At 32.6% G+C, this 27800-nt stretch overlaps 4 protein-coding genes and 2 non-coding genes across 11 annotated transcripts; 2 read left to right on the top strand and 4 right to left on the bottom strand.

The window, feature by feature from the left end:
• Window positions 1–1033: 1033 nt before the first annotated feature.
• On the bottom strand, window positions 1034–1106 carry TRNAF-GAA (transfer RNA phenylalanine (anticodon GAA)). The gene has a single exon. It is a non-coding gene; the product is annotated as a tRNA-Phe (tRNA).
• A 2160-nt stretch (window positions 1107–3266) lies between these two features.
• On the bottom strand, window positions 3267–3339 carry TRNAF-GAA (transfer RNA phenylalanine (anticodon GAA)). Its single transcript has one exon. It is a non-coding gene; the product is annotated as a tRNA-Phe (tRNA).
• Window positions 3340–3413: 74 nt separating this feature from the next.
• Window positions 3414–7602, top strand: LOC105777819 (actin-related protein 5). 4 transcript variants are annotated; one of them, XM_012601305.2, is made up of 12 exons: window positions 3414–3572; window positions 3696–3766; window positions 3858–3982; window positions 4200–4244; window positions 4530–4632; window positions 4843–4952; window positions 5262–5371; window positions 5457–5547; window positions 5620–6063; window positions 6185–6312; window positions 6464–6800; window positions 6895–7602. In XM_012601305.2, exons 1-12 carry the CDS (start codon window positions 3472–3474, stop codon window positions 7402–7404), a joined length of 2175 nt encoding a protein of 724 aa, XP_012456759.1. In that variant the 5' UTR covers window positions 3414–3471; the 3' UTR covers window positions 7405–7602. The 4 variants fall into 4 exon arrangements, with proteins under 4 accessions (XP_012456759.1, XP_012456763.1, XP_052478816.1 ...); XM_012601309.2 differs by lacking the exons at window positions 3414–3572; window positions 3696–3766 and having other exon boundaries at window positions 3879–3982; window positions 4525–4632; XM_052622856.1 differs by lacking the exons at window positions 3414–3572; window positions 3696–3766 and having other exon boundaries at window positions 3883–3982; window positions 4200–4295.
• A 463-nt stretch (window positions 7603–8065) lies between these two features.
• LOC105776667 (protein FIZZY-RELATED 3) lies at window positions 8066–10507 on the top strand. Of its 2 annotated transcripts, XM_012599482.2 has the most exons (7): window positions 8066–8790; window positions 8883–9005; window positions 9086–9190; window positions 9273–9875; window positions 9966–10034; window positions 10123–10216; window positions 10305–10507. In XM_012599482.2, exons 1-6 carry the CDS (start codon window positions 8275–8277, stop codon window positions 10174–10176), a joined length of 1470 nt encoding a protein of 489 aa, XP_012454936.1. In that variant the 5' UTR covers window positions 8066–8274; the 3' UTR covers window positions 10177–10216; window positions 10305–10507. The 2 variants fall into 2 exon arrangements, with proteins under 2 accessions (XP_012454936.1, XP_052477699.1); XM_052621739.1 differs by lacking the exon at window positions 10123–10216.
• On the bottom strand, window positions 10468–13956 carry LOC105776666 (scarecrow-like protein 9). Of its 2 annotated transcripts, XR_001128049.2 has the most exons (3): window positions 13814–13956; window positions 10864–13387; window positions 10468–10775 (listed from the first exon to the last, which is right to left on the bottom strand). XR_001128049.2 is itself a non-coding variant. In XM_012599480.2 (2 exons), exon 2 carries the CDS (start codon window positions 13359–13361, stop codon window positions 10935–10937), a length of 2427 nt encoding a protein of 808 aa, XP_012454934.1. In that variant the 5' UTR covers window positions 13362–13387; window positions 13667–13753; the 3' UTR covers window positions 10468–10934. The 2 variants fall into 2 exon arrangements, 1 of the variants encoding a protein (XP_012454934.1); XM_012599480.2 differs by lacking the exon at window positions 13814–13956 and adding an exon at window positions 13667–13753 and having other exon boundaries at window positions 10468–13387.
• Window positions 13957–23394: 9438 nt separating this feature from the next.
• Window positions 23395–27464, bottom strand: LOC105775692 (telomere repeat-binding protein 3). The gene is made up of 10 exons (XM_052622171.1): window positions 27208–27464; window positions 26418–26534; window positions 25493–26333; window positions 25194–25403; window positions 25037–25099; window positions 24881–24960; window positions 24535–24779; window positions 24112–24429; window positions 23933–23996; window positions 23395–23795 (listed from the first exon to the last, which is right to left on the bottom strand). The coding sequence occupies exons 2-10, from the start codon at window positions 26496–26498 to the stop codon at window positions 23574–23576; spliced, it is 2124 nt and encodes a 707-aa protein (XP_052478131.1). The 5' UTR covers window positions 26499–26534; window positions 27208–27464; the 3' UTR covers window positions 23395–23573.
• Window positions 27465–27800: the final 336 nt, after the last annotated feature.

Genomic DNA, 27800 nt, shown 5'->3' with positions numbered 1-27800 from the left:
ATACGCTTCAGTGCACTCGAACCTACGTCCTCCTACACTGACAATAATCTCAATGTCAATCGAATTAAGACTCAATCGACATTGAATAAATTTTTTTGTAAATATGGTTTTATATAAAACAAAATTCTACCTACATAATGGGGATGTTGTTTGGGCTTTAACTTTAGAAAAGAAAGTTAATAAGAATTGAGAGAAAAGGAGGCCGAATTGAATAAACTATATTCATTATGAATTAGAGATTGAAGCCCAGAGGGACGTGGTTTTAGTCAGGCAATATTTCAGGCCTTTCAATGCTCAATTTGAGCCCCAATATCACTTCTACCAAACCCAAAAGAAAACCCACGACGAGTGATGGAACCAGAAAAATCGATGGCTAAAATTGTTATTATACAAATTAAAATTATATACAATTGATGAAATATATTAATACAATGATTAATTGTTCACTTTTAAAATCGACAGTGATTAAATATCTCTGTTTTTTTAGAATGACTAATTTACTCGATTTTATAATTAAAAGGATTGGAGAAGTCTTTTACCATTAAAACAAAAGAACAATCGAATACGATCTTAGCTATTTAGGTTTGTAAAATTGACGTGGTTAAAGAAAATTAAATAGGAACACATTTTATTAAATTGTTTAAAATGATAAAAAATAGTAATTTAATAAATTCAAATTCAAATTAATTGTTTTCGTTATAAATTTATTATTTTTAATAAATAATTAATATAAAAATTCTCAAGCGAAGTAGGAAATTGTAATAATTTTCATAAAACCAGTACAATTAAATAATATATAATTAATTATAAATCCAAAAGTTATTTCAATCATAACAAACAGTATTATTTTTTTATTTGCATTTATTTGTATAAAAAAAGAATTAATGAAAAATGAAAAAAAGGGAAAAAAAAGTAATAAAAACATATTTAACCTGATAATTGGAATAATCTGATAATTTAATGACTAATTTAAAAATTTTAACTCATATTTTAGGGACCCCTGAGCAATTAATCCAAAACATTAAAAAGTCAATGCGGTGAGCGTGGATCGAACACGCGACCTTCAGATCTTCAGTCTGACGCTCTCCCAACTGAGCTATCCCCGCTACTGATTCTGAAATACTAAGACTTTAAAACTATTAAATTCTACTTTTCAGTTCGTCAATGAAACCCCTTTTCCCCTCGACTCTCAAATCCATGGTTCCATTCCAAAGAAAAACCCTAAAAAATTGCCATTCGTATAAAAACTTCAAAGGCAAACAGATTACAATCGCTTTCCTCCATCGACTCTCATCGTTATCGACAATGGCGCTTCCTATTTTCGTATTGGGTAATTTAACCTTAACTACTAAAACCCTAATTTTTCATTTTTCATTTTTCATTTGAGATACATATATATATATGTATGTTTAATTGTATATACCATCATTTTTTTTTTCTATTTTGCAGTTGGGCAGGAGAGACTGAGCCACAGGTTATTTTCCGTGACATTGTTCAAAGACCTCGCCATAAATCCACTGGTATTTTTGCTTTATTCAAATTATTTTTAACAAAAACGAAAAAAAGAAGAAGGAAATTTTCTAAATTATACGACTTATATATATATAATATCAAAATAATATTTACGTATACAAACCCAAATTTACATTAATAAGAAAACCTAAAACCGACAAGCACTTTCAAATGAAACGCACGTTTCCTTTTTTGGCGCCATAATTGAAAATAAAGCCTCGAGATCAGGTGGTTGAAAGAACCCATTCCTCGGTGGCTCTCTCTTCACATAAACCGCTTGTTTCTTCTTCGGCGCCGGCGGACATAGCGGAGGGGCCGCCTTTTGTGTCTGCCGCATCGAGGTCGTAATTGAAAACAAAGCCTCGAGATCAGGTGGATGAAAGAACTCATTCTTCGGTGACTTTCTCTTTATATGAACCGCTTGTTTTTTCTTCGGTGCCGCCGGACACGGTGGAGGAGCCGTCGCTTGTGAGTGCCGCCTCGGCGTCATAAAACCTTCTTCTTGTTCATAAATCTCCATTAAAAGAAAAAAAAAGGGTTCTGAAATAATAGGGTTTTGCATGTGAAGGTTTTTTATAAGAGAGATTTTGTGGGCGTGTTGGCTTGCTATGGAAGAATGAAGATTTTATTTTAATTTTTTTTTCATTTATCTAAACGTACTGCGGAAGGAACCATGAAACTAAGACGTTAGTTTTGGTAAAAAGATATTTACAGTCCCTCTCAATTTTGAGATTAAACGAATTGGTCACTCTAAAAAAATCAAAGCAATTTAACCATGTTAATTTCGAAAGTGAGCATCTAAGGACAGATTAATATTTTCCCACTAATTTTATATAATTTTGATTAATATAGTAACAAATTTTACCTTCAAAATTTGTCAATATATATATGAATCCAAAGTTTTTTTTACATATTCTTTTTGAATTTTTTAGAATTTTTAAAAATTTATACATTCTTCAAATAATTATTTTAGAATCAGGATCAAATTAACATAATATGTGAACATTAAGGGCTTAATTTATTATACTAATTAAAATCATGTATAATTTATGAAAAATATTAATTGTAGTGATTAATTATTTTTAATTGTCCGCTTTCAAAATTGATAGGGATTAAATTAATTCAATTTAAAAAAAGACCAATTTACTCAATATCGAAACTTTTCTATTTGACAGAGAATTGATTAATTGTGTTGAAATTGGTCCTACAATGACTTAAAAAGTTGGCAACATTTTACTTTGAACTTGGAATTAAGAATTATCTAAAAGTGGCCGATTAAATTTTAACTCGATTGGTATCGATATTGTTATTAGTGGAGGAGGATGTGGGTTCAAATACGCTCAAGCGTATTATGAATAGTTCTAGGCATTATGTCAAAAAGAACATATATGATCGTAATATATAGTGAAATTATTTAAAAATGTAAAATTGACATGGTTAAAAAAATTAAATAGGAGTACATTTTATTAATTATTTAAAATGATACAAAATAACAATTTAATAAATTCAAAATTAAATTAACTATTTCAATTTCGTTATAAAGTTAATGTTTCAATAAATAATTTAATATAAAAAATTCTGAAGCGAAGTAGGGAAATTGTACTTATTTTCATAAAATCAGTATAATTAAATAATATTATAATTAATTATAACGATCTAATTGGAATAATCTGATAATTTAATGACTAATTTAAAAATTTTAACTCATATTTTAGGGACCCCTGAGCAATTAATCCAAAACATTAAAAAGCCAATGCGGTGAGCGTGGATCGAACACGCGACCTTCAGATCTTCAGTCTGACGCTCTCCCAACTGAGCTATCCCCGCTACTGCTTCCAATCTTAATACTAAGTATTTAAAACTATTAGATTCTACTTTTCAGTTCATCACTCTACCAGAAACCCTTTTCCCCTCGACTCTCAAATCCATAGTTCCATTCCGAAGAAAAACCCTAAAAAAATGCCATTCATATCAAAAATTCAAAGGCAAACAGATTACAATCGCTTTCCTCCATCGACTCCCATCGTTATCGACAATGGGGCTTCCTATTTTCGTATTGGGTAATTTAACCTTAACTACAAAAACCCTAATTTTTCATTTTTCATTTGATGTATGTATGTATGTATGTATGTATGTATGTACCATCATTTTGTTCCCTTAACCATTTTTTTTCTATTTTGCAGTTGGGCAGGAGAGACTGAGCCACGGGTTATTTTCCGTAACATTGTTCAAAGACCTCGCCATAAATCCACCGGTATTTTTGCTTTATTTAAATTATTTTTAACAAAAAAAAAGAAGGAAATTTGTATATGAATTTAGGTGTTCTTTTTGGGGGGTTATTGCAGGGGAAACTGTGACAATTGTTGGTGACCATGATCCCGCTTTACTGAAATACTTTGATTGCACTCGTTCCGGCCCCCGATCCGCTTTCGATAGCAATGTTGTTTTTCAGTTTGAAATCATGGAATATGTATGTAAAATTCAACTTTTGGTTTTGTTTTTTTTATGTATGGGAATTATGAGAAGTTATGAACTCAAATTTGAGTTTGAATGTGAACTAGAAATGCCTTTGGTTTATGAGAATATTGGATGATATTGGTTTATGATTGAATGTAGATATGGAAGTTTTAGAGTTTTGGGCATGGCTTGGCATGCTAACTTGTGTACTTTTTTTTTTTTTTTTACAGATTCTCGACTTTGCATTTGATCGGTTGGGTGCAAATGGATCACGGGTACATTGATAAGTTTACTGCTCTTATTAGGATGTGCTTCTGCTTGTGTTGGTAATTAGGTTATGCTTTGGCAGAATATAAATTGTCGTCAGATAGTTGATTTTATGTGAATTTAAATGCGCCTTTGAGCTTGCCTGGGAATTTTATAGGCTATTGGTTTTGGCATTTTCCCTTCACGCAGCATCGTTTTATTGGCTGCCATTTTCATCATTCATAATTCTTTATTTGACATTTCGAGTTTAATTAATTCTTTCTTGATTTGTTGTTTATTCGAGGCCAGAACAGATCGATCATCCTATCCTGATCACAGAATGTGTGTGCAACCCGGTTTATTCCCGCAGTAAAATGGCAGAACTTCTTTTCGAGACTTATGGGGTTCGATCTGTAGGTAAAAAACACTCATTTTAACGTTACATATCATGCTCAATTCGTTTATCCGAGTGATACATGGCCTTGCATGCTTGAGTAAGGCTCAAGTTTCTTGGAAATTAGTTACGTTATTAGAATTCAATTCCTGTCAACAGTGTTGATATATATATATTTAAGTCCAAATGTATATCTTCTCTGATTCTCGATTTTTTTCTGTTTGTGATTGCAGCCTTTGGTGTTGATGCTGTTTTCAGCTACAAGTATAATCAACTGCATGGGATTTGTGAGAAAGATGGTCTGGCTATCTGCCCGGGGTTCACCACAACTCATGTCATTCCTGTATGTTTCCTAGACTTCATATTTTATATTGATGCATAGATTTGCAAAGTTGAGGCAGTCATTATTTATTTCGGGGCTTGTTAGCAAGTCAGCGTTATGGGACTTGACACAATAAGTTTAGTTTCTGCTTGGAATTTTCCTTATGTTCCTCCGACAAACCTTTTTACTGGTCTGGTGGAAGGTATATCTTGTAATAGACATTAGAATAGGAATTTACAAAATCTGACCGACGCAATGAATATTAGGTTTCGACTAAGAGGCTGCGAGCGCATTACAGTTGTGGTTATAATGTAGTTTGTTTGACTGTAGTTTGTTGATGGGGAGCCCGTTTACAAAGGATGCTGTCGAACTAACATTGGTGGATACCATATCACTGACTATTTGAAGCAACTTCTTTCACTCAAGTATCCTCATCACATGTGAGTATAAGTTCTGCTGGATTGCCTGAATACGACATTCTTCAATAGAGCTTTTGCTAATGTTTTTTTTAAATGCTCATGATAGGGCTAGATTCACATGGGAAAAGGTTGAAGATCTGAAGATGGAACACTGCTATATTGCACCCGATTATGCCTTAGAAGCTCAATTATTTCAGGTATTGACTTACGTGTGGTTTTTTCTTCTGCTATCCTCTTTGCAAGTGCTGAAAGGTTAATTACTGTGACAGAAAGGCGGCAAGAAAGCGGAAGATAAAACCAGGTGTTGGCAGCTCCCGTGGGTTCCACTGCCTACCGAAGAACCTCCTTCCGAAGAAGAGATAGCACGAAAGGCTGCTATAAGGGAAAGGCAAGGACAAAGATTGAGAGAAATGGCCGAAGCGAAGAGGTCTTCTAGAATAAACGAACTAGAAAATCAATTGCATGGATTGGAATTTCTTTTGCAACAACTTGGACAAGTTCAAGAGGAAGATATTCCGTCTTTCCTTTCGGAAACTGGTTATGCTTCTAAACAAGAAATAGAATTGACTCTCACAAAAGTGACACAGTCATTACGAAAAGCAAAAGGTGAACCAAAGCCTGAACAAGCTGAAAACGAGGAGAAGGCAGATTCTTGTACAAGTGATAAATATCCGCTTATCAATGTTCCTGATAATATGCTGACCCCCGACCAGGTACCGATACTTTTAGTGGCAAATATCTAATATGCGCTGCTTTTTTGCAGTTTGCTTTGCTCGGCAAATGAAGTACTTTTAGATAAAGGAAAATGATTTCTTTTCTATGTTAATGAGACAGCTCAAGGAAAAGAAGAGGCAGATTTTTCTTAAAACTACGACGGAAGGCCGGCAGCGAGCTAAACAGAAATGTGTCGAAGAAGAATTAGAACGAGAAAGGAAAACCCAGCAAGATGAAGAAAGACGCTTGTATGTCACAAACTCGAAGATATTTCTTTCCTTCCTTTTTCAAATTTAATTTCACCAAGCAAGAAAGCGGCTCCATCACACGCATATTTCAATTATTTTACATTTAATCTAATTGATACTTCATTATCTTCTTGTTCTTATCTTTTAACAGGGAGAACCCTCAACTTTATCTCGAACAAATGCATACTAAATACAAAGAACTGTACGAGAAGATTGAACTGCGGAAAAGACTAAAGACAAATGGAGGACATACTAATGGTAGTAATTCTGGGGGTGTAGGGCGTGGAGAAAGATTGAATGCTGCTCAGAGGGAAAGAATGCGCCTTTTAACTACTGCAGCCTTTGATCGAGGGAAAGGCGAGGATACTTTTGGTGCCAAAGATGAAGATTGGCAACTTTACAAACTAATGGGAAAAGATAACGATGACGATGATGATGGAGCTGATGAAGATGAGGCAGAGCTTGCCCGTGTTAGTTCTAGGCTCCAGGTCAGTTCATTTGTCTTTGCGTGTATTGATCTATTTGTGGTTTTTCGAATCATAATGTAAGATGAATCATTCGTTAATTACTCTGTTCTTGCAGGAGATAGACTCAACATTTGTTCCTAAACTTGAACCGACAGCTTCACAGCCAACTATCACTGAGGTACCCCATGTTCATCCACTCACTAAGGAAGATTTCCAAATTGTGCTCGGGGTTGAAAGGTTTCGGTGTCCTGAAATATTATTCCACCCGAACTTGGTTGGTATAGATCAAGTGGGTTTAGACGAAATGACTGGGGTCTCGATCAGAAGGTTGCCATCCAAGGACAAGGCACTTGAGAACAGGTTGACCAGTTCGGTCTTTATGACTGGTGGGTGCAGTCTCTTTCCTGGCATAAATGAACGTTTGGAAGCTGGAATCCGGATGCTTCGACCATGTGGATCGCCAATTAAGGTGGCACGAGCATTAGATCCGGTTCTTGATGCATGGCGTGGCGCTTCCCTGTATGCTGCGAACTCAAGGTTCCATCAGCAAACGTTCAGTAGGGCAGATTATTACGAGAAGGGAGAGGACTGGCTTCGCCGATATCAAGTGCGATACACATTGTAAAAGTCTATGTTGAGAAGAGATTGTAGTACATAAAATCCGACAGCTTATTCTTCAACATGTTATATTCATGAAAACTTTCAAGCTTACAGTGGTGCTGTAGAAATGAAAGCTTTTAAAAATGGGATAGATTAATGTTTAGTCCCTGGATTTGACATTGGTTGACAGTTTTTCTTAAGGAATGATGACATGATATTTTAATATTGCGTCATATTATTTTTTTATTTTTTTATAAAATGCTTCAAAAAATAATTTTTTAATTTTTGTTTTTTTAGATTTCATATATATATTTTTAAAATTTTGAAGTAATGATATGATATAATTTTAAAATGTTACATATTAAATATTTTAAGAAAATTATATATTAAATATCTGTAAAAATACGAAAAAGGTAAAATTTTAATAAAATAAAAATAAAAAATCAGAAGCAACGGCTATTTGGCAAATTACTTGGTAACTAAATCAATCTGACAGCTCTTTATGATACGAACTTTGATACAATGTATGTATGTATGTATGTATGTATGCATGCATGCATGTATATATTCATGAAAAATGACCGTTAGTATCAAAATTCGACGACCCATGTCGTTTTTAATTCTACAAAACTCAAAACGACATCCTCCTTTCCCCATTTTCTAAACATATAAAAAGAAACACAATCTACCCTACCAAAATGTGACCGTTGCAGATCTAAAGAAAAGGCAGGAAATTTCAGCTCCTCCCCCAAAAATAAATCCCCTTTGGAAAACCCTATAGGAGCTCTTTTCTCCACCAAAAAATCTTCCATTTTTAATCTCCGTTTTCAAAATCTAAACGAAACCCAATTTTAAGAAGCTCACAAGCTAAGCAAGGAACCAAAAATCTCAAAAAATGGAGTCTTCACAAAGGAGAAAAAGTGGTTTAAACCTCCCTGCTGGGATGAACGAAACTTCACTCCGGCTAGAAACTTCTTCCCCTTCTTCTCCTTGTTCTTCTTCTTTTCGTTCGATTTCGATATCTTCACCACGGATGATATCGAGTTTAAGTTCACCATCATCGTCGAAATCGACGATTTGTAGCGATAGGTTCATCCCGTGTAGATCTTCATCAAGGCTACACACTTTTGGGTTAATGGAAAAGGAATCACCTGCTAAAGAAGGGGGAAATGAAGCTTATTGTCGGATTTTAAAATCTGAGTTGTTTGGTTCTGATTTTGGGTCTTGTTTTTCTCCTGCAGGTCAAGGTTCACCTATGAGTCCTAACAAGAATATGTTGAGGTTCAAAACTGAACATTCAGGGCCTAACTCACCTTATTCTCCTTCAATTTTGGGGCATGATAGTGGTTTCTCTAGCGAAGCATCTACACCTCCTAAACCACCTAGGAAAGTCCCTAAGACACCCCATAAGGTAACATATTTCGATTTTCAAGTTACTTTTCATACCCGCATCGGATTCATACCCGAGTTTATGTAAAATTTGTTGAAATGAAATGAATGCAGGTTCTTGATGCTCCATCACTTCAAGATGATTTCTATTTGAACCTTGTTGATTGGTCATCTCAAAATGTACTTGCTGTTGGGTTGGGTACTTGTGTTTATTTATGGACTGCATCCAATAGTAAAGTAAGTTTATATATGCTTTTGAGGGATTTAGAACAAATGAATGTATTTAGAGTTTTAACATGTTACTGTTTTGCTCTTAGGTAACAAAGTTGTGTGATTTGGGACCAAATGATAGTGTTTGTGCTGTTCAATGGACCCGGGAAGGTTCTTACATATCGATTGGTACAAATCTCGGTCAAGTTCAGGTAATTAACCGTCGGTTTCGAACTCACCATCCATTAGAGTAAATAACGGTTGAGGTTTAAGCATTTTGATTGTTATATATAGGTTTGGGATGGAACTCAGTGTAAGAAAGTCCGAACCATGGGTGGACATCAAACAAGAACCGGTGTCTTGGCTTGGAATTCGCGGATACTGTCATCTGGAAGCAGGGATCGTAACATTCTTCAGCATGATCTTCGAGTTTCGAGTGATTACGTTAGCAAGCTTGTTGGGCATAAATCCGAGGTTTGTGGATTGAAATGGTCACATGACGACCGTGAACTTGCTTCCGGTGGGAATGATAATCAGCTTTTGGTTTGGAACCAGCATTCACAGCAACCAATTCTTAAATTGACTGAACATACAGCCGCTGTCAAAGCCATTGCTTGGTCACCCCATCAAAGCAACCTTCTTGCATCGGGGGGTGGAACTGCGGACCGATGTATTCGGTTTTGGAACACTTCTAATGGTCACCAATTGAACAACATAGACACAGGGAGCCAAGTATGCAATCTATCATGGAGTAAGAATGTGAATGAAATAGTTAGCACTCATGGATACTCTCAAAATCAAATTATGGTGTGGAAATATCCATCAATGGCAAAGGTTGCAACGCTAACAGGCCATAGTTTTCGAGTCCTCTACCTAGCCATGTCGCCTGATGGACAGGTAACATTTCCTTAACAATGAATCGTACTCTCGAAGATCGAAAACAATTAATTTTAGTATAATAACTGTGTTTTTCATCTTTTCATGCAGACCATAGTGACTGGTGCAGGGGATGAGACTTTAAGGTTTTGGAATGTCTTCCCATCTGTGAAAACACCAGTAAGTATCATTACAATACAACACACAGTTCAGTTCTATAAGATTCTAAAAGCTTCTATTCTTACAATACTTTCACTTGTTTTTTCAGACACCGGTTAAAGATACGGGACTCTGGTCTTTAGGCCGAACCTATATACGATGAGACTTGAATTGGTTTTCTCTTTTTGTAAATGAAGACACCGGTAAGTATCATTACAATACAACACACAGTTCAGTTCTATAAGATTCTAAAAGCTTCTATTCTTACAATACTTTCACTTGTTTTTTCAGACACCGGTTAAAGATACGGGACTCTGGTCTTTAGGCCGAACCTATATACGATGAGACTTGAATTGGTTTTCTCTTTTTGTAAATGAAGACACTTCTGCAGAAAGCAACAATGGAGATTTTTATTTGTTTTTTCATTTTTTTGATATTTGTAAGTACTTATAGCTTTAAAAGAAAATACATTAATGAACTTCATTGCATTTGAATCTGAGAATAAGAGGATAACAATGTCGGGATTTGAAACTCAGATGGTCAGACCTACTTAACATTACCTTGTATAGCCAATACAACAAGAAACTCAAGACGGTCAGACCTACTTAACGTTCACCTAAACTGCTAACTTCGATCTAATACATCTTACCACCGATATTATTCTCTGGTACATGTTAGCAATTCGGTACATGATGGATTCACCTTTTCGATAAATACCAGTAAGCAGCCCCCGGTTTCTTATTTATGTAACCTGTTGGGAAACTGCAGCAAACAGATCATCAATATCAATTTTTCATATCGATTGCATGCATGCACACAATGGCTGTGAGAGGGGAGATGTTTTCCACACCTTGTCTCCATATATGTGAATCCATCAATGGTTGCAATCCGACCATAAAGTACTTCGCAAGACTTTACCTTCTAAGGGGCAGGAACCCAAGTTGAGAGTGCATAAACAATTCGTCCTTTCCATCCTTGGAGCAACCAGCGATTATCCTCATCGATTACAAAGTCCTTATGGTAGCCTGTATCTACCCTCTCCTTTGCTATCTTCATGATCTCCTTATTCAGAGGCAACTGTCTGAGACCGGCCCTCATGTTCCTCATCTGCCACTGCTTGTAAGTCTCAGGCCTCTCAATCCTTTCAGCACCCTCGCATGCAATGACATTCATTGCCTCCCATCCAAATATCTCTCTTTCAATCAGCATCCGTTCCGGAATTTCGCGAGGGACATTAGTCTCGAGCATATCGAATAAAGTAGAAAAGTGGAAGAGAGCCTCTCTAAATCTCGTGATAAAGAACGGAGCACTATAAGCACCATTCACAATCCCCAGTATGAAAACATCAGGATTCATCTTCCTGATCAAGTTAAGAACCTTATTCCTTGGACTCTCCACAATCACGGTCTCATCTAGTAGATTTCTAAGCCTGTACATACAGTTCACAACAAGTACTTCATCACGATCAATCCCAAGGTCCTCAATTTGAATGGTGTCCCACTTCTGAGCAATAGCATGGAACTCAAACGGAACTTTGAATGTTTCCGCATAGTTTGCAAGACGGCGCCCTGTCTCTTCCACCCTTTCTGCCGGCCGAAAACCCGGTTGTGGAAGATCAATCCCTGTAATCCTTAACTTAGGCGGTCCACCAGGTCTAGACGAGAGACGTCGTATAAGGCAAGGCCATTGGAAACCATATAGAATACCAAAATCAATAATATGAAGCCTAGCAGCATTTTCAGCTAGATTCATTATAGTCTTATTCGAGAAGAAATTTGAGAGCTTCTTAAAAGGACAAGCAGCAAGAAACAGATGGTGGGCTTTCAACACATCAGCAGCTGAAGTCGGCTTTGTGATAAGCGCAGTGTAAATTTGGGTCCCGGAACCAGCTAAGCGTGCCTCTAGGCCATCAATGAAATAGTGAGCTATCCTCTGCATCCCATCACCCATAGGTGAAGAATGCTGCCTGATTTGCTTGATTAGCTCATTAGCACTCCTCCGATCATCGGCTGCAACGGCTTGTGCACAAAGGGTTAAGAGAGTTCTCAAATCCACCATGTTCTTTTTACCACCATGTTTCTTCCCACGTGCCTTTCCACCATTAGATCCTTTCAATTGTCCGTTCTGTTGCACATTCTTGCTCGTTTCATCTTGCAAAACTTTTTGAAGCTCGGTTACACTTTGACAATTTAGTAGCACCATATCAAACATTTCAGGGCTTACAGCAGACTCAGTATAAACTAAAGATTGCTTGGAACTCCTCCCACACTCTAGACTCAGATCCTCAGGATAAGGATTTTTCTTTCCCCTTGATCCATCCTGGGAAATCTCATCCTTCTCCACCTTATCTACTGCCACATCTTTAGTCTCTTCCTTTAGCTCTTTGAGAAACAATCCATCATTCTCCCCGTGAACAAACAAGCTTCCACCATTCGGGAGGAACTTACTCGCTTCCTCGAAGCCTTTTCTAAATTGTATGGCAGACTCACTATTGTTAAATATTTCAGGAAGCCTAACAGTACTTACCGGAGAATCTGCATATCCATCTACCACGCTACCAATACTGTTTCCCGAGCTATGAGATGAACTAGCCTGGGACGGGAAGTTCAGAGCCCTTTGCTCACCGAAATCATGGTTGTGCCCGGGATCAACTACGCTACCACTACTAATGCTTGCACTACTACATCTCCAACAATTTTGACCATGACTTTCATCGGAGCTTTCTTGGTTTTGATCAGCATCATATTCAGGAGAAGGTGGATACCTCTCTCCGAGAACCTCATAAAATGCTTTCTCGGCAGCCTGAAGTGCTGCCGATGACTCTTTAAACATACAAGTCTTATCTTCCATATCTTCTTCCATAAGCATCTGACTTATGTACTTAAGAACTTCATCGCTGAAGTCAAAATCCTCATGCAAATCTCCCTCGTTCACACTCGAGGAAGGCACTGAATTTCCCGGAATCGGAACAGGTTGGCTATCAACATTTAGTCCTACTGTATCAGAACAGGTTCCAAAGGAAGGCACTAAATTTCCCGGAACCATAACATGTTCCAAAGGAAGAACATCAACATAATTCTCATTCTTAAACCGGCTATCGAAATCCCGACCAGATAAGGCCAACACCGTACCATCATTTAGTCCAACTCTATCAGAACAAGTTCCAAAGGAAGACACCATGTTCCCTGAATTTCCTGGAATCATAACAGGTTCCGAAGAAGGAATATCGACACAATTCTCATTCTTAAACCGGTTATCGAAATCCCGACCAGATAAAGCTAAGACCGTACTGTCATTTAGTCCTACCCTATCCACAAAACTATTAGATCCCTTCAGCCAACCATCCATGACTATCAAGTTCCCAACCTAAGGACCTTAAAACATCAAAACAATACAGCGTCAAACATAGTGAAAACAGGGATTAAAATAAAAAACCAAAATTCTTTTAGACATTACAATAGCGATAACATAAAACAAAATTCCCGAAGAACATAAAAATAATACAGCATCAAACATAAGTAAAACTGGGTTTAAACTAAAACTTACAACTTTGGGGATTCATAATAACAAAAGATAACATTTTCAACAGTTCATAACATAAAAATAATACCTTCGAACAGTACATAACATTTAAAAAGAAAACAAAAACAAACCTTTGGACAGCATAAAACATAAAACATAAAATAAGATGTTTTATATAGACATAAACCCAGATAGAAATGATCTTAAAAACCCATTAAAATACATTGAGACTAGCTATAAAAAATAAATAACAAAAATTAAAAAGATGAATGAAGTACCTGAGCTGACTCAGAAAGAGAAAGACTTTAACTTTTTAGAGTTAAATGATAGGAAAGTATGCTTTGTTTTGTTTTGGAATGAAAGAAATTAATGTGTTAAGAAGATGATGATGATTGTACCGGGAAGATTGAAGGTGGCAGATGATTGGTTAATCTCAGCGGTCCGTTCATTAAAAAAGAATTTTTATTTATTTCTTCAATTTTAATTGGAAAAAAAGTTTCCATATTTTCACTAGAAATTATAGTAACCATTTAAAAGCAAACATTAATGAGCATATTTTTTTATATATAATTCTGCTTTGGGTGAATTAAACTTATCCATAGATCAAATAAAATATTTAAAAAAACCTTTTTTATTAAATGGTAATATTTTTAACTCCTTAATAGGAAGATAAAAGCGGAAGATAAAGCGCTTCAGCAAGTTTAAAGCTATGTCCGCTTATATTAACAACAATGTAAATATTGATGTTAAGTGAGTTAAGACTCAATCAATATTAAATTAATAATTTTAATGAAAATAATTGGTGAAATAATGGATTATAATTTTTGTTTTGAAGTGCTAATCATAACTTAATTTGATAGAATAAAAGTCATAAAGATAAATTTAGCCTTTAACGTTTACCTATTTTGACCCTTATTCTTTATTGGGTCACACTCACAACCTTCAACATTTTGTCAAATTGCTAGCTTTTAGATAGAAAAACCGACAGAACTATTAAAATTTTAATGGCATTAATGTGACAACTCATGTAGAATTTTATGTATGCCTCATTGTTTACATAAATAAATTTTAAAGGTTTTATGAACTTTTTGAAATTTGTTGATTTTTTTTAATTTTAAATTTTTATGAATTACATGGATTACAACACAAATGACAACATCAATACCGTTAAAATTTTAAAAGTCCGGTTAACTTTTCGTCCAAAACAAACAATTTAACTAAATTTTAAAATTGAGGATAAAACTGACTGAAAAGAAAAACTAAAACAAATAAACCTGAGAAACTAAATTTATCATTGTATTCAAATAAAAAGTGCATCACTTATTTTATTATTATTGAATCCAATTGGGTTCAACCAATCAATTTATCTATTCTCATCCAATCATCAGTTCAACAATAAATAAATAAATTAAAATTTTAAAATTTTACAAAATTGATTCAATTATCAATTTTTCTCTCAATTTTTTTATTTTTACCGATTATGAATAGCTCACTTAAAGGTCGAGTTAATCCTTATATCAACACTCTAACCAACCGATCCAAACCCATTCTGCTAATAACTCTTTTATTAAAGAATATAACAATTCAAAAACAGTTATTGGTTAAGTCAAAACATACGATCTTAAATAGAATTACATGTACGATATAATTATTAGTCGACAATTAAAATGTATTTAAATTAATATCATAATAAATTGAATACGATACATATATTAGAGCTTAAATTAAAATAAATCTAAAAATAACTCATATATAATTTATACAAAATAAAACCCGAAACTTGAAATATTAAATTTCTTTTATCTAACTAATTATATCATAAGAGGAGACTTGTAAAAGAAATTCTAATAATTTTAATTATAAGTAAAGTAATAAAATATTCGACTTTAGTTGACATCAAAATCAGAAGATAAACTTAAATGAAAAAAGTTGTGTTGTCAATTTTAAAATTCCAATTGGTCATTTTCTTCAAAGTTGGCTTTTGAGCACTAAAATCATTAAATAACAAAATAAAATACAAGAGAGAAAAGACATGTAAGAAAAAGAATGAAGTGTGGACCAAATTTGTTTGTCCATGCAAATTAATAATAACAACAACAAAATTATGGTATATATCGATTTCAAAAATATTTTGGGATTTTGGCTGATATTATGTTGATGTGTCACAAAATGTTTTATGTGGAAAGTGTTTTCTTAAAAGTATTTTATATCAAAAGTGTTTATTGTTCGGATTTAATGTTTTTAGTATAATATTTTCGTTGATGTATAGTTGTATTTTTCGAACAAATTAACTTTATAAAATATTCATTGATTATGTTAATAGTCTTTCTATATTGTCCTCAATAGTTTTGCACACAAAGCAAAATGCAAGCCGATATTGACGTATTGATTATCTAACGTTTAATTAATACTAAGTGGTATTACGTGGCTGGATCGTAATATGGAAAGACGATTTGTATTAGTAGATAATCTAAATATGTCATGAGTTTAAATAGATAATGAATCGAAAGCTGGTGTGTTTGGTGTACAATTTCTGTAGTATATAGTATCACTCCATAATAATGGAATTCATAGCCCAACTAAAGAGTAAATGATATTTTCTCATCGACATTACATGATAGATGAAAAGTGAACATGGTCATGGGTCATTTATCTTTGTGATAATTAATGACTTAATTACTATCTAATAATAGTTGACTTTTATAACGGAAGATGTAATGATTACTATGAGATAAAATAGGATTATATTGGAAGAACAAATTTATCTCAATAAGATTAAGAATATCCTATGAGGGTAACACATTTATAACAAAATCATTAGACGAGCACTTGTTAAGTAGCTTTCGTAATGATATTATAATTAGGTATAACTCAATCACGATATTTTAGTGGAATGACTTCGTGACTAAATAAGTTTATAATTAATAAGTGGAAAGTCAAAACTTAATTATAAATTATTTTGAGTCCTAATTATATATGTTCAATCACCTCTATTATCTCGTTGAAGTTAGAAATGAACTAAATGTAGAACCAAATGAATGGAAACAATGAAATAATAGAAATGTGTTGCATTTGTAGTATGTGTGTTTTCTCACTTATACAAAATGACTTTAGAACTAATTTAAGGTTTTTCAATTATTATTTAATTTATTATAATTAAATAATTGATGTTCGAAAATAGAACTAAATTAATTAATCATTATGAATAAGGAAAATTATTAGATTCTTTTACGGTAAAGTTATTATGACTTTAACGAAATTAGAATTGAGTTGAGAAATTAACTTTAAATTAACTAAATCAATAATATTTATTTGAGGAAATAGAAAATAAATATTGGATTTGATTAAATTATAAAGTGTTTGGCAAAAAATTTAAGAAGCACATACAATTGGACCCAATACATAAGAGACTCAATTAGTCCTTATACATAGTATGAGAGGTGACAACTATAATAAAATTAACTAGGGTGTGCCGCCCTCCTCTCTCTCAATTAGACTAGAGTGTGTTTTCTATTTAAACAATATTATTTATCAATGGCTTGTTCAACTAAGATTGTTGTACTTCCCTTTATAATGGAGAATACCGATTGAGCTAAAAACACTTTATATATTATTGGGTTATCGTTGTTTTGCCAGAAAGTAGTGAAAATTTATTAACTTAGAAAAAAATTTATTTTCTAAGAATTATGTTCTTTACAATTCTTTTATAGAGAGAAATTACTTTCCTACTGAAAGTAATTATATTGTTTCTTTTTTATGATTTTGTTCATGTTGTTCAAGCCCAGACTCTGTGTAACTCGTGGTACGAGGATAAAAGAAAAGTCGTTAAGTTAAAAATTAGGATTGACTTGAGATTGTTTCACACAAAGCACAAGTACTATTTGGTTAAGATTTATTGCTATAAATATCACAAAATAACTCGATTTTGAAAAAAAATAAATCTTCTGCTATAATTGTAAAATCATTTTCTAAACCAATTTTTCCAACAATGTAACCGATTAAAAACTGGATAGTTTTAATTTTTATTATGTTGACTATAACTTCCTTAAAATGAACCTTACTATTAGCCTTTTGATTTCCTTAAATTTAGCCTTAAAATCAGCATTTTTATTAGCCTTAGAATTTCTTTGAAATTTTAAACTTATTATATTTTAAAAAATATTTATGCATATTTATATATTTCTTTAAATTATTTAGAATTAATATTAAATTGAAAATATTTGTAAGTTTTGAGGTTAATTCTTTTAAAAATTATTGACTAAATTGATATAATATATAAAAGTAGAGGCTAATTTGTTATCACACTATTTTTTTAAGCATCACGCCACTTGGCGTTTGTGATTTTAACATGAGTAACTAAAATGACCAAAATATATAATATGAGTACTTAAATTACAAACCTTTTATTTTCGATGCCCAAAATTTTTTTATATAGTTAAATGACTATATGTATAATTTACCCTTAATATTATCAATTTTCAATAAAAAGTTTAAAAGTAGGATCCTAATTAGTAAAAGTACCATTGCAATCTTATACTAATCCTTTTAGGATAGATGGAGGAGCAAAATATATTGTTTTATATATAAAGTATAATAACAAATTTAACTCTCGATATTAGCACATTTATTTAATTTGACCATTATTTTTATTTGGAGTCAATTGACCTTCAATCTTTCATTCTTGATATGACATTATTTTATTTTATATGCCACATCAATAAATAGTTTAAAATTATAAAAAGATAATCATAAATTTTTTAAATTTTAAATAAAATAAATAAAACTTTAAAGGAATTAGAAATGTAAAAGAATTTTATTTTATTAAAATAAGAAAATAAAACATTAAAAGCAAACTATGAAAAATATTATTAAAAAATATGATAAATTCAAAAAAAACATAAACTTATGGGTTAACTTAATTAAGTAGTATTAAATATATAGGAAAATATTTGATGCACTATCGATGCAGAAGTCCCTTGCACCATCGGTGAAAATAATAACATACACATGATCATTAAATAAGACAAAAAACTGTGGAGGACTTATAAATAAATACTAATAACTTTATTTAAATATGATTAAATGCTAAAACTCTAAACCCTAAACCAAAGATCATAAACTGAGAGTTATCAATATTTATTTATAATAGTTATGATTAATGTTTAATTATATTTAAAAAATTTATTAGTGTTTATTTAAAAGTCTTTCATATTTTTTGTTTAATTTAATGATGATATGTCATATTTTATTCACTAATGATGCATGAGACTTATGCACCAACAAGACATCAAATATTATTTCTAAATATACTAATGATTCTTTACCTTTTCTATATCATACTTTCATAAAACACATTAAAATATAAAAAATCAAGTTTCTTTTAAAAATGTTTTTATAATTTAGAAAATCTTTAAAATATAAAAGAATTAGAAAAATAAAATAAAATGTTGAAAGTAAATTTGTAAGGGTCAAATTAAATATAAGTATAAAAATTGATGATTAAATTATTATAAAACCTTTTATATATGTATAATTAACGGTACAATCTTAAAAAATATTTTACTCATTTATCTAATATATAAAATTTAATTTATCTATTTCTTCTATAAGAATTTAAAATACAATTTTAAATATAATACAAGAATTGCTATGATGTTTTTACTCCTGTTCAAAGGTGGTCAGAAATTTTTTTGAGCGGGCCGAAATTAAGTTGTATATTTTACAATAGAAAAAGTGAAATTTCACTATTTTAATAGCCTATATCCTTATAATTTTTAAATGATTAAATCAATTTTTTCTTTTTTTTTAGGAGTCAAAGTGTAATTTTACCATATACTAATTTAAATTTTTTAAAATTATAAAAAATCTAAATGTGAAAATTTTCATTTTAGGGGGGCCGTGGCTCCTGCCAGCGCCCCGTGGCTCCACCCTCGCCTATGTTTATGTCCTAGGCTTGTTGTCGAACTATAGTGCTTCAACTCCTCTTTTATTGTCAATTAGTCATTAAATTTGAGGACCAAATAACTGAAAAAAAACAAATTTATGGGCCCAAATACTATTGATATAAGGACTAGATTTTAAATTTAGTCTTCCAATTTTTCCAACCACGTCTCTGACTATGGACTAAATCTGACCTGAACCCACAATTCTTAATGATCTATCAATTTTGGGCCACATTTTGAAATTTCGTTGTTCTCTTTTTGGGATTAACATTATGATTGATTGCTGACTTGTTTTGTACAAATTGAGATAATTTTCAATTTGGTAAAATACAATTATAGAGTTTCAATTTTAAAATTAAAATTATGGCCGACATTAGCTTAACAGTAATACAAAGTTTTAAGAATTTTAAGATTTTGGGTTTAAGTTTTTAATCTGAGTTTTGTCTAGATTTATAATAATTTAGGTCCGGATATTTCAATTTTCGATCTATTATACTACGTATTAAGTTTATTTTAGTTATAATTGATTCGGTATTTGTGCTGTGTATTAATATATGTTTTATCAAGAAATTAGAAATTACAGGTAAAAGATTTCTTTAATCTTTCTCATTTTCGATATTGAGCAAATTGGTCGGTCTAAAAAATTAGAGCAATTTAATCCTTATTAATTCTAAAAGCGAGTAACTAAGAACAATTAATCACACCATTACTATTTTTATCAACAATACATGTTTTTATTGGTATAATAACAAATTTTGCCCTCAAAGTTTACACATACTACCAATTTGGTCTTGATTTAACAAATTTAATCCATAAAATTTACACATTCTATCAACTTGATCCTAAATTAACAAATTCAGTTTGCAACATTCACACGAATATATAAAACAGAGAAGGCTGAATTTGTTATTATACCAATCAAAATTATGTATAATTAACGAAAAATAATAGTGTCGCGATTAATTATTTCTAATTAACTGCACACTTCCGAATTTAACAGGAATTAAATTACTTCAATTTTATTAAGAAGGATAATTTACTCAACTTTGATATTGAAAAACACCATCACATACAAATGAGGTCCACCCAAAATGGTTGAATATAATTGGACAACATTTGATCCAAACTTTGGAAGAATATACCAATTTTCCTTGAATATACCCACATTTTTGTTTGTGTGTGTGAAAATAATCTCCATCATAAACTATTCGAGTTTGAAAAATTGGGATTCAATTTAATCTTTGTAAAATTGGGTGTGTAATTCTAATTATTATAAACGAGATAAATATGGGTGTTTTAATACTTAATTTAAGTAATTATAGATTTAAATTCGATAATGTATGATAGAGATTCTTATATTAATTGTCGGATTGTATTTTCTTTTCTCTACTAAAAAGGGTCAAGTAGTTTATGTATGTTAGATAAAATAAATAGATCGATTCTTTTATTAAAATTTCATCTATTTTTACTGTTAAAACCTGACATGGAACACTACGCGTAACTATCTGGTTATTTTGTCAACCACACCAGTTTTTAATTGTAAAATTAGATTAAATTTTTAACAAAAAAATTAACCCATTTCTTTTTTTCTTTTTAAAACATAAATCTCATTATAGATTCTTATTATATCTGTTCTTTTTTATATAAAGCTTAGAACTATCTATAGCCTCACCCCAACCCTTAAATAGGAGGATAATGTGTTTCAACATACTCGAACCCATGTTTTCATATATTGACAACAATACCAATACTAATCAAGTTAAGACTCAATCGGCAAAACTAAACCCATTTCTAGTTAGAAAATTATTAGTTCTCTTGCATGGACGAAGGATATTATTGTAAATAATAAAAGATATTTGGGACATTTATTAACAAAAATCACATAATACATGTGTGTACATATATTTTTTCAATTTAAGGTTGCGTAGATGATAGTGCCTGCGTCTCTCATTTCTTGATTACAAGAGACTGAATTGCTACGAAAGTAAGAGGTTTTGACTTTTTTTTTCCTTCTACAACTATTGTTATTATTCAAATCGAATAAGATCGATCAGATTGAGAATCAATTATTATAAGTTTTAAATCGATATTTGAATCGTTCATAATCAGATTGAAAAATATTTAAATTAAATTTTTTATTTTTAAATTTTTATGAATTTTAATAATTTATTTAAATAAAATTAAATCTAATTATTTAATCAAATCAATGTGAATTGATAATGATCGATCGATTTAACTACTATTTGATTTTAAAACCTTGACAATTACTATTGCACACAATAAATTTTAAAAAATAAATCACGCACGGTCTACCTACATGCAGTGAAAATCGAACCTAAAATAATTATTAAAAAAACACAAATTTTTAATTTTTACTAATAATGTCAAGGTCTAATTAGCAATTTTGACTTTTTATAGATACATTTTTGCCCAGTTGATTCACATGGTGTAACGTGCAGGGAAGAATGACCTACCTCCATATGACTGTATATGATGAACCAAAATTTATTATAATTTAAAGATTAATTGAGATTTCAATAATTGAGTCAATTAGTTGGAGTCAATTAAAAATATATTAATATAGTTGTTGCGTAGATGTAAGAAATTATTCACGTTTTATCTCTGGAAAATTTTATAAATAATTAAAATATGCTGACAATAAATTTACTACAAGTGTCTAACTAAAAATTCTATTAAAAAGTTTAATTAGCACGAGTATTATTGCTGATGCGGGAGGATATGAGTTGAGTGTGCTGAAACATATTTTTCTATTTATGGGTTGGAGAGAGACTATGAATAACTTTAGATATTATCTTAAAAATAGATATGTTCGAAATTATTTAAAATAAAGAATCCATTAAAGAATTTTCTAACTAAAACAATATTGGAAGTATTAGGTTTTACCTTGAACAACATGTCAAATTAAAAGGTTAAAAATAACCTGACAAGTCCTTTTATTATAGGCTTAGGTGTAAATCAGTCCCTCTATTATAAACATGATTAGTTATTAATGAATTAAATTGTGAAGCAAATAAATAAATAAATTGTAAACTAAATGTTGACTTGTCACGTTTTAAAATGTAGATTGAAACAAGACATTTTTAAAAAGGGTTAATAGAATTTTAGTTCTTGAATTTGATAATTAGGTACGATTTGGTACATGTACTTTTGGGGTCAATTTTGATAGATAAACTCGGAAATTAGGTTTCAATTTGCTCCTAAACTTGATTCCATTAAGATTTAGTTAAAATTTTTAATTTTAAGTGATGATGTGATATAATAACAAAGTGCCATATTATCAAACTTTTACCTTTATCAACTTCAAGTACTAAAACGACCAAAAAGAATGATTACCAAGAGCAGTATTGAATTTTGATATATTTTTTGAAGCTTACTTCAAAAAAGTAAAGAATTACTCATTTGATAGAAAATGGATTAACTTACTCTTCATATAACAGTCCAGGGACTTACAAAACAATTTAACCCAAATAAAGATTAGAAGATTAGATAGAACAAAGATATACTATTAAAATAGGGAATCAAATTCCCCAATCCCAATGAAGCAAACCCTAAATTAATCTTTATCCAAAACCCTAAAACCCTAAAATAATATTTTACTAGTTAGGTAGCAGCATTTAAATTAAATAAAAGATTTGGGGCTTATTTAAATTTTAGCTAAATGTTCATAATGTTATGATAGTGACAACCAATTCTTCAACCCCAACTACCATTTTCATGTGAAAGCAAAGCAAAATAGTTTGGTAAACCTACCCAGAAAGTACCAACAAAAAAATTATCAAAGAAAAAAAAACATTTTCTATCAAAAAAATGAAATAAATCTCTATTTTTCTTGGTTTTTTTTTCTTTCTAAATTGAATTACAAATCTATAAACCCGAAATGAACCGACAACGAAATGTAACCGTAAAAATTCCGGTTAGACCGATCTTATTTTTTTTTCGTCGAATTCATTTACAAAATGTCAATGGCTGGGAAATGAATCAAGTGAGTAGTGTGAGTAATATTACATAACAATGTGAATCAAATTTGTACATGTTTTTTCTTTTTCTTCTTGTTCTTGGTCAATGGTTTACCTTTTTACATCGGAACGGTTGGGACTGTTGCAAGTCCGTTTCTGTCGGGTTCAGTGTCAGTGATCCTCAAAGTTCCGGGTTGATGCTTGCCTTGTTGTTTAGCTTGATGCTGAGACCAGTATGCATGAGCAGCTAATACCCTGTCCAACAGTTCCTGTGGTACTGGCTCCCCTCGTCTTTGCTGTGGGGATATTTTCGCCGTGTGAACCAATGTTTTCCATTTATCCTGCACCATCAGATAACAAATTTAAGATCCGGGATCGAGGCAAAATCGACTTAGCAACGAAAAGAACTAATGAAAGCCTAATGCTTGTTGTTCAAGGTAGCAATAAACGAAAAAAGTAGAATCCACGGGGAATTTACCTTCAAATCCACGTAAGTTCGGTGATCGGCATTCTCAAAAGCTCGCAGTTTGATATCACGCCACCTGCAGAAGGCCAAAGAATTTATTTTTAAATTCGTATACTCTTCTATTTGCAAATGGAAACAATTGGTTTTACCCTCTTAAGCAATAGGAGTGTGTCAATAGAACAGTAACATACCTCCCAGTACCAAGCTCCTCAACTGCCTGTACCAATGCTTCTACTTCTAAAACAGAAAACGGCCTCCTAGTTCGACGCTGTGCAAGTTCGGTTTTTCGGACTTTCGGGCTGGCAGGGATGACAGCTAGTGCCTCAACATTCATTGCTGGAACAGGAACTATAGCTCTAGACTCCGATAGACTTTGATCAGTTAGCACGTCAGTTTGGGAGGAAACCGGTTCATGATTACTATCCACAGGATGTGCTGTATTGGTTAGTAACAGTGGATCAGGTGTGGCATCGGGAATTGCCATATCTACAACCGGAGTGGCTGGAAGGCTGGAAAATGAGCGCTAGTTAATCAAACTATCAAAGGTAGAGGTAAAACCCAATGTATAAACAACAAAGATTCACAGCAACCTATCTCGAAACATTGAAAATTACCTTGTTAGTTGTTGAGGGGCTTTATCACATGATATCAGAAGGGGTGGTTCTTCCGAGCACACTGGCGGAGGAGCTTTTGCAGGACCAGGCTCCAAAGTGAAACCAAGAGAATCCAGATTTTCTTCGCAGGAAATACCAGTCTGCGATAAAGTTCGGCTGTCATCTCGAACCTTCTTCCCTTGAAGTAGTACCCCAACACGAATTCCACCTCCAAGTAAGGCAGTCACTGCCTCCATTACTGTCCTCTACTCACATTTAAGTAGCAACGGTTGTAAAAAGTGTTAGCAACTATGCATTAACCAAATACAACTATGTTGTTAATGAAAAAAACACAGCATTTCTATACCTTCAGTGAACCGACAGTTGCAGTTTCTGGCACCTCAATATAAAGTTCCGGAATTCTAAAGGACTTAATGCTGAATTTCACTGTACAAAAACAAAACTTCAGTAAAAGAACATTCACAAATAACGCACAACATTCGGTAAAAGAAATTATCCGTACCATGGGAATCCTTGGACTGGTGAGATGCTTTGTTACCTGTAAGCAAGGGGGGTATCCCACATGCTAGAGAGCAAAATAGCAAGACTAATTAACATTCCAGTCTTGAAATCCGTAAATTATGAAATACTGATAAGGTAATTTTGAAGAAGGGAAGCACCTCCATGTGACATTGCCACGGAACTGCCCTTATCTCCATCCGCAACCTTCTCGGGTGAATTACAAACACTTTCACTACTGATTCCTCCATCAGAATTTACTATCGAGCTACGGTCAAAGAACTTTCTTCTTTTGTACATTTTTTCGTATTGACATCTGTCATAGTTATAGTAGGACTTCCGCTTGCGATAAAGAGGCCTTATTCCTCCATCTAGAAATATAAGAAACATAAAATCGGTAAAGAATATTCACGAAATTCAACTAAGATTTAAACCATGCTATAAATGTGAAACTACTAACCGGCTTTAGAATGTTCGAAATCCTTCAACTTTGGAGCTACTTTCCAATATTTGGATGTCAGCAACTTCCTTATCCTTCGATCTCCAATACGTGTCGGAGGCCTAGAAGCCTTAAACCTGTAGCTAAGTCTATTGAACCTAGAAAAGTTTTCATCATCATCTCTACTACCTAACTTAATATCATTCCTATGTCTTGAAAAAGAAGCATTAGGAATACGGTCCCCACGAGACGGCAATTTAACATCTCGTTTAGAATTAATGGGAGCCGAATATGTCATAGGCAATGCAACTGGATCTTTTGAGGGGCAAGTATTAGCAATGCTAGATTTCCCGGTCTCTAAACCCTTAGCATCCCGCTCTAGTTTAAACCCATTCTCGCTTTTACCATCACATAACTCCCCGAGATCAGGAGAGCATAGATCCCCATCATCATGAAAATTCCCATATGCTACATTGCCTTTGCGAATTACAGACTTCAAATCGCCACTCATTTGCTCCGAACAAGCAGGCCGTGTCTTAATTGAAGCACGATCCAAAACGGAGTCAGCAGGTTTAAATTCCTTCAAATCATCACTGTTTTCATTAGTCGACTCAGAAGCAACAGCACTCGCGTCACAGCTTCCTTGCTCAACACATTCAACTTTCAATGGTTTCTCATCATCATTATACTGAATTTCCTGTTTAAGGACATCTTTACCTATGGAAACATGATCATGTCCTTCTGATGCATTGCTAGAAGCCGAACTTTCGCTCTCCTGCAATAGTTTCCCGGCTAAAGAAGCTAACAATTCGAATGCACAAATCTGACTGTCCTCTACTACCCGCTTACTCCTACACCTCCTCTGAAACCAAAACAATCCATCTCATTAAGTTAGATCAAAATTCAACATGATCAAAACTACTGGGACGACTAAACTGAAACATACCCGAATAGATCGAGGGGCACGGGGCACATCTGGGACGTTGAAGGTATTAAATCCATAATCTAATCTCTTCTTAAACACCATATTTAAGGCTGACAGGCATGTATAATTACAATTTCACTGCATATAAACAAATCCAACAATATATCAGATTATACAAAGATAACCAAAACAAACCTTATAAAATTATAAAAAACAACTCAAATAATTTTGCTTTTCTCTATCAAGATCAGATAAGGAGATCCATAAACAAGAAAAACCAGGAATATTTAAAAAAAAACCCATAAACCCAGAATTTAAACAAAAAATAGAAAATGAACCAATCAAATTACAGATCCAAAACCCAAAACAGTACATCAAGAGAAGAATAACATAGTTGCGTAACTTTGATAAAATTCAAAATTCCGTTAAAGTTTATGTATTTTCCACAGTAAAATTTAATTTGATCGAAAATCTTAAAGTCAAACAAGAATTTAAACCATTAAACAAAAAAAAAAAAGGATAGAATTTATTCTCTCTTTTTCTTCTTTTTTCTTAAATAACAAGTATAAACTAAAATCAAAATCCCATAAACCTCAAAAAACAAAGTCACCAGAAATTTTATATTTGCCATGATCAACATCTCCGAACCAAAAAAAAACGCAGATCAGATCTCGATCCAAATCACAACAAGAATCAAAATTCACTTAATTAAAAGCCAACAAGCTTCATAATTAAGCATAATTCAACCCCTTCCCCCTCAAAAAAAAAAACCCAACAATTCATTAATGATGCAATAAGCAAATAAACTCACCTTTTGTATAAATGGAAACGATCTTCAGTTTCTTAAAACCCAATATACATACATATATATAAAAAAAAAACAATCAAGAAAAGAAAATGAAATTTTTCCCGAGAAAATTCCTTGTACAGATTCCTGAGAAAAACAAAGATCGGAGAACCCCAAACAAATCCCAAATTATATATGGTATATGAGAATTGAAGAACAAATAATTATACAAAAACCCTGTAAAGAAAATTCACAATGAGAAAAACACTACATGAAAAAGAAATTAAATAAAAGAGAGTGCTTAAACCCCATATATGATATTATCTTTATAATTATTGACCACAAAACCGGACCAGCCGGTGGATAGGAGGAGGGTTTACCGGTAATAGACGGTAATTTTAAAACCCCGTCCCTCTCTTTCTCGCTGTGAGCGGTCCTTAACCCCTTCTTTGTTTCTAAAAACCAGATAAGTGATGCCACGTGGTGACGTACTGTGCTTTTTCGGATTTATTTTATTTTTTATTTTATATATTTTATCGGGATAAGAAATATTATTAATTTTTATTGGGGAAAAGTGTTTGCTGTGGGTGTTTTCAGTTTCGTTCCATGAACTCGTC

The sequence above is a fragment of the Gossypium raimondii genome, chromosome 10, assembly GCF_025698545.1.
Source record: "Gossypium raimondii isolate GPD5lz chromosome 10, ASM2569854v1, whole genome shotgun sequence".
NCBI lineage: Eukaryota > Viridiplantae > Streptophyta > Magnoliopsida > Malvales > Malvaceae > Gossypium > Gossypium raimondii.
This window is presented reverse-complemented; position numbering and strand designations above follow the sequence as displayed.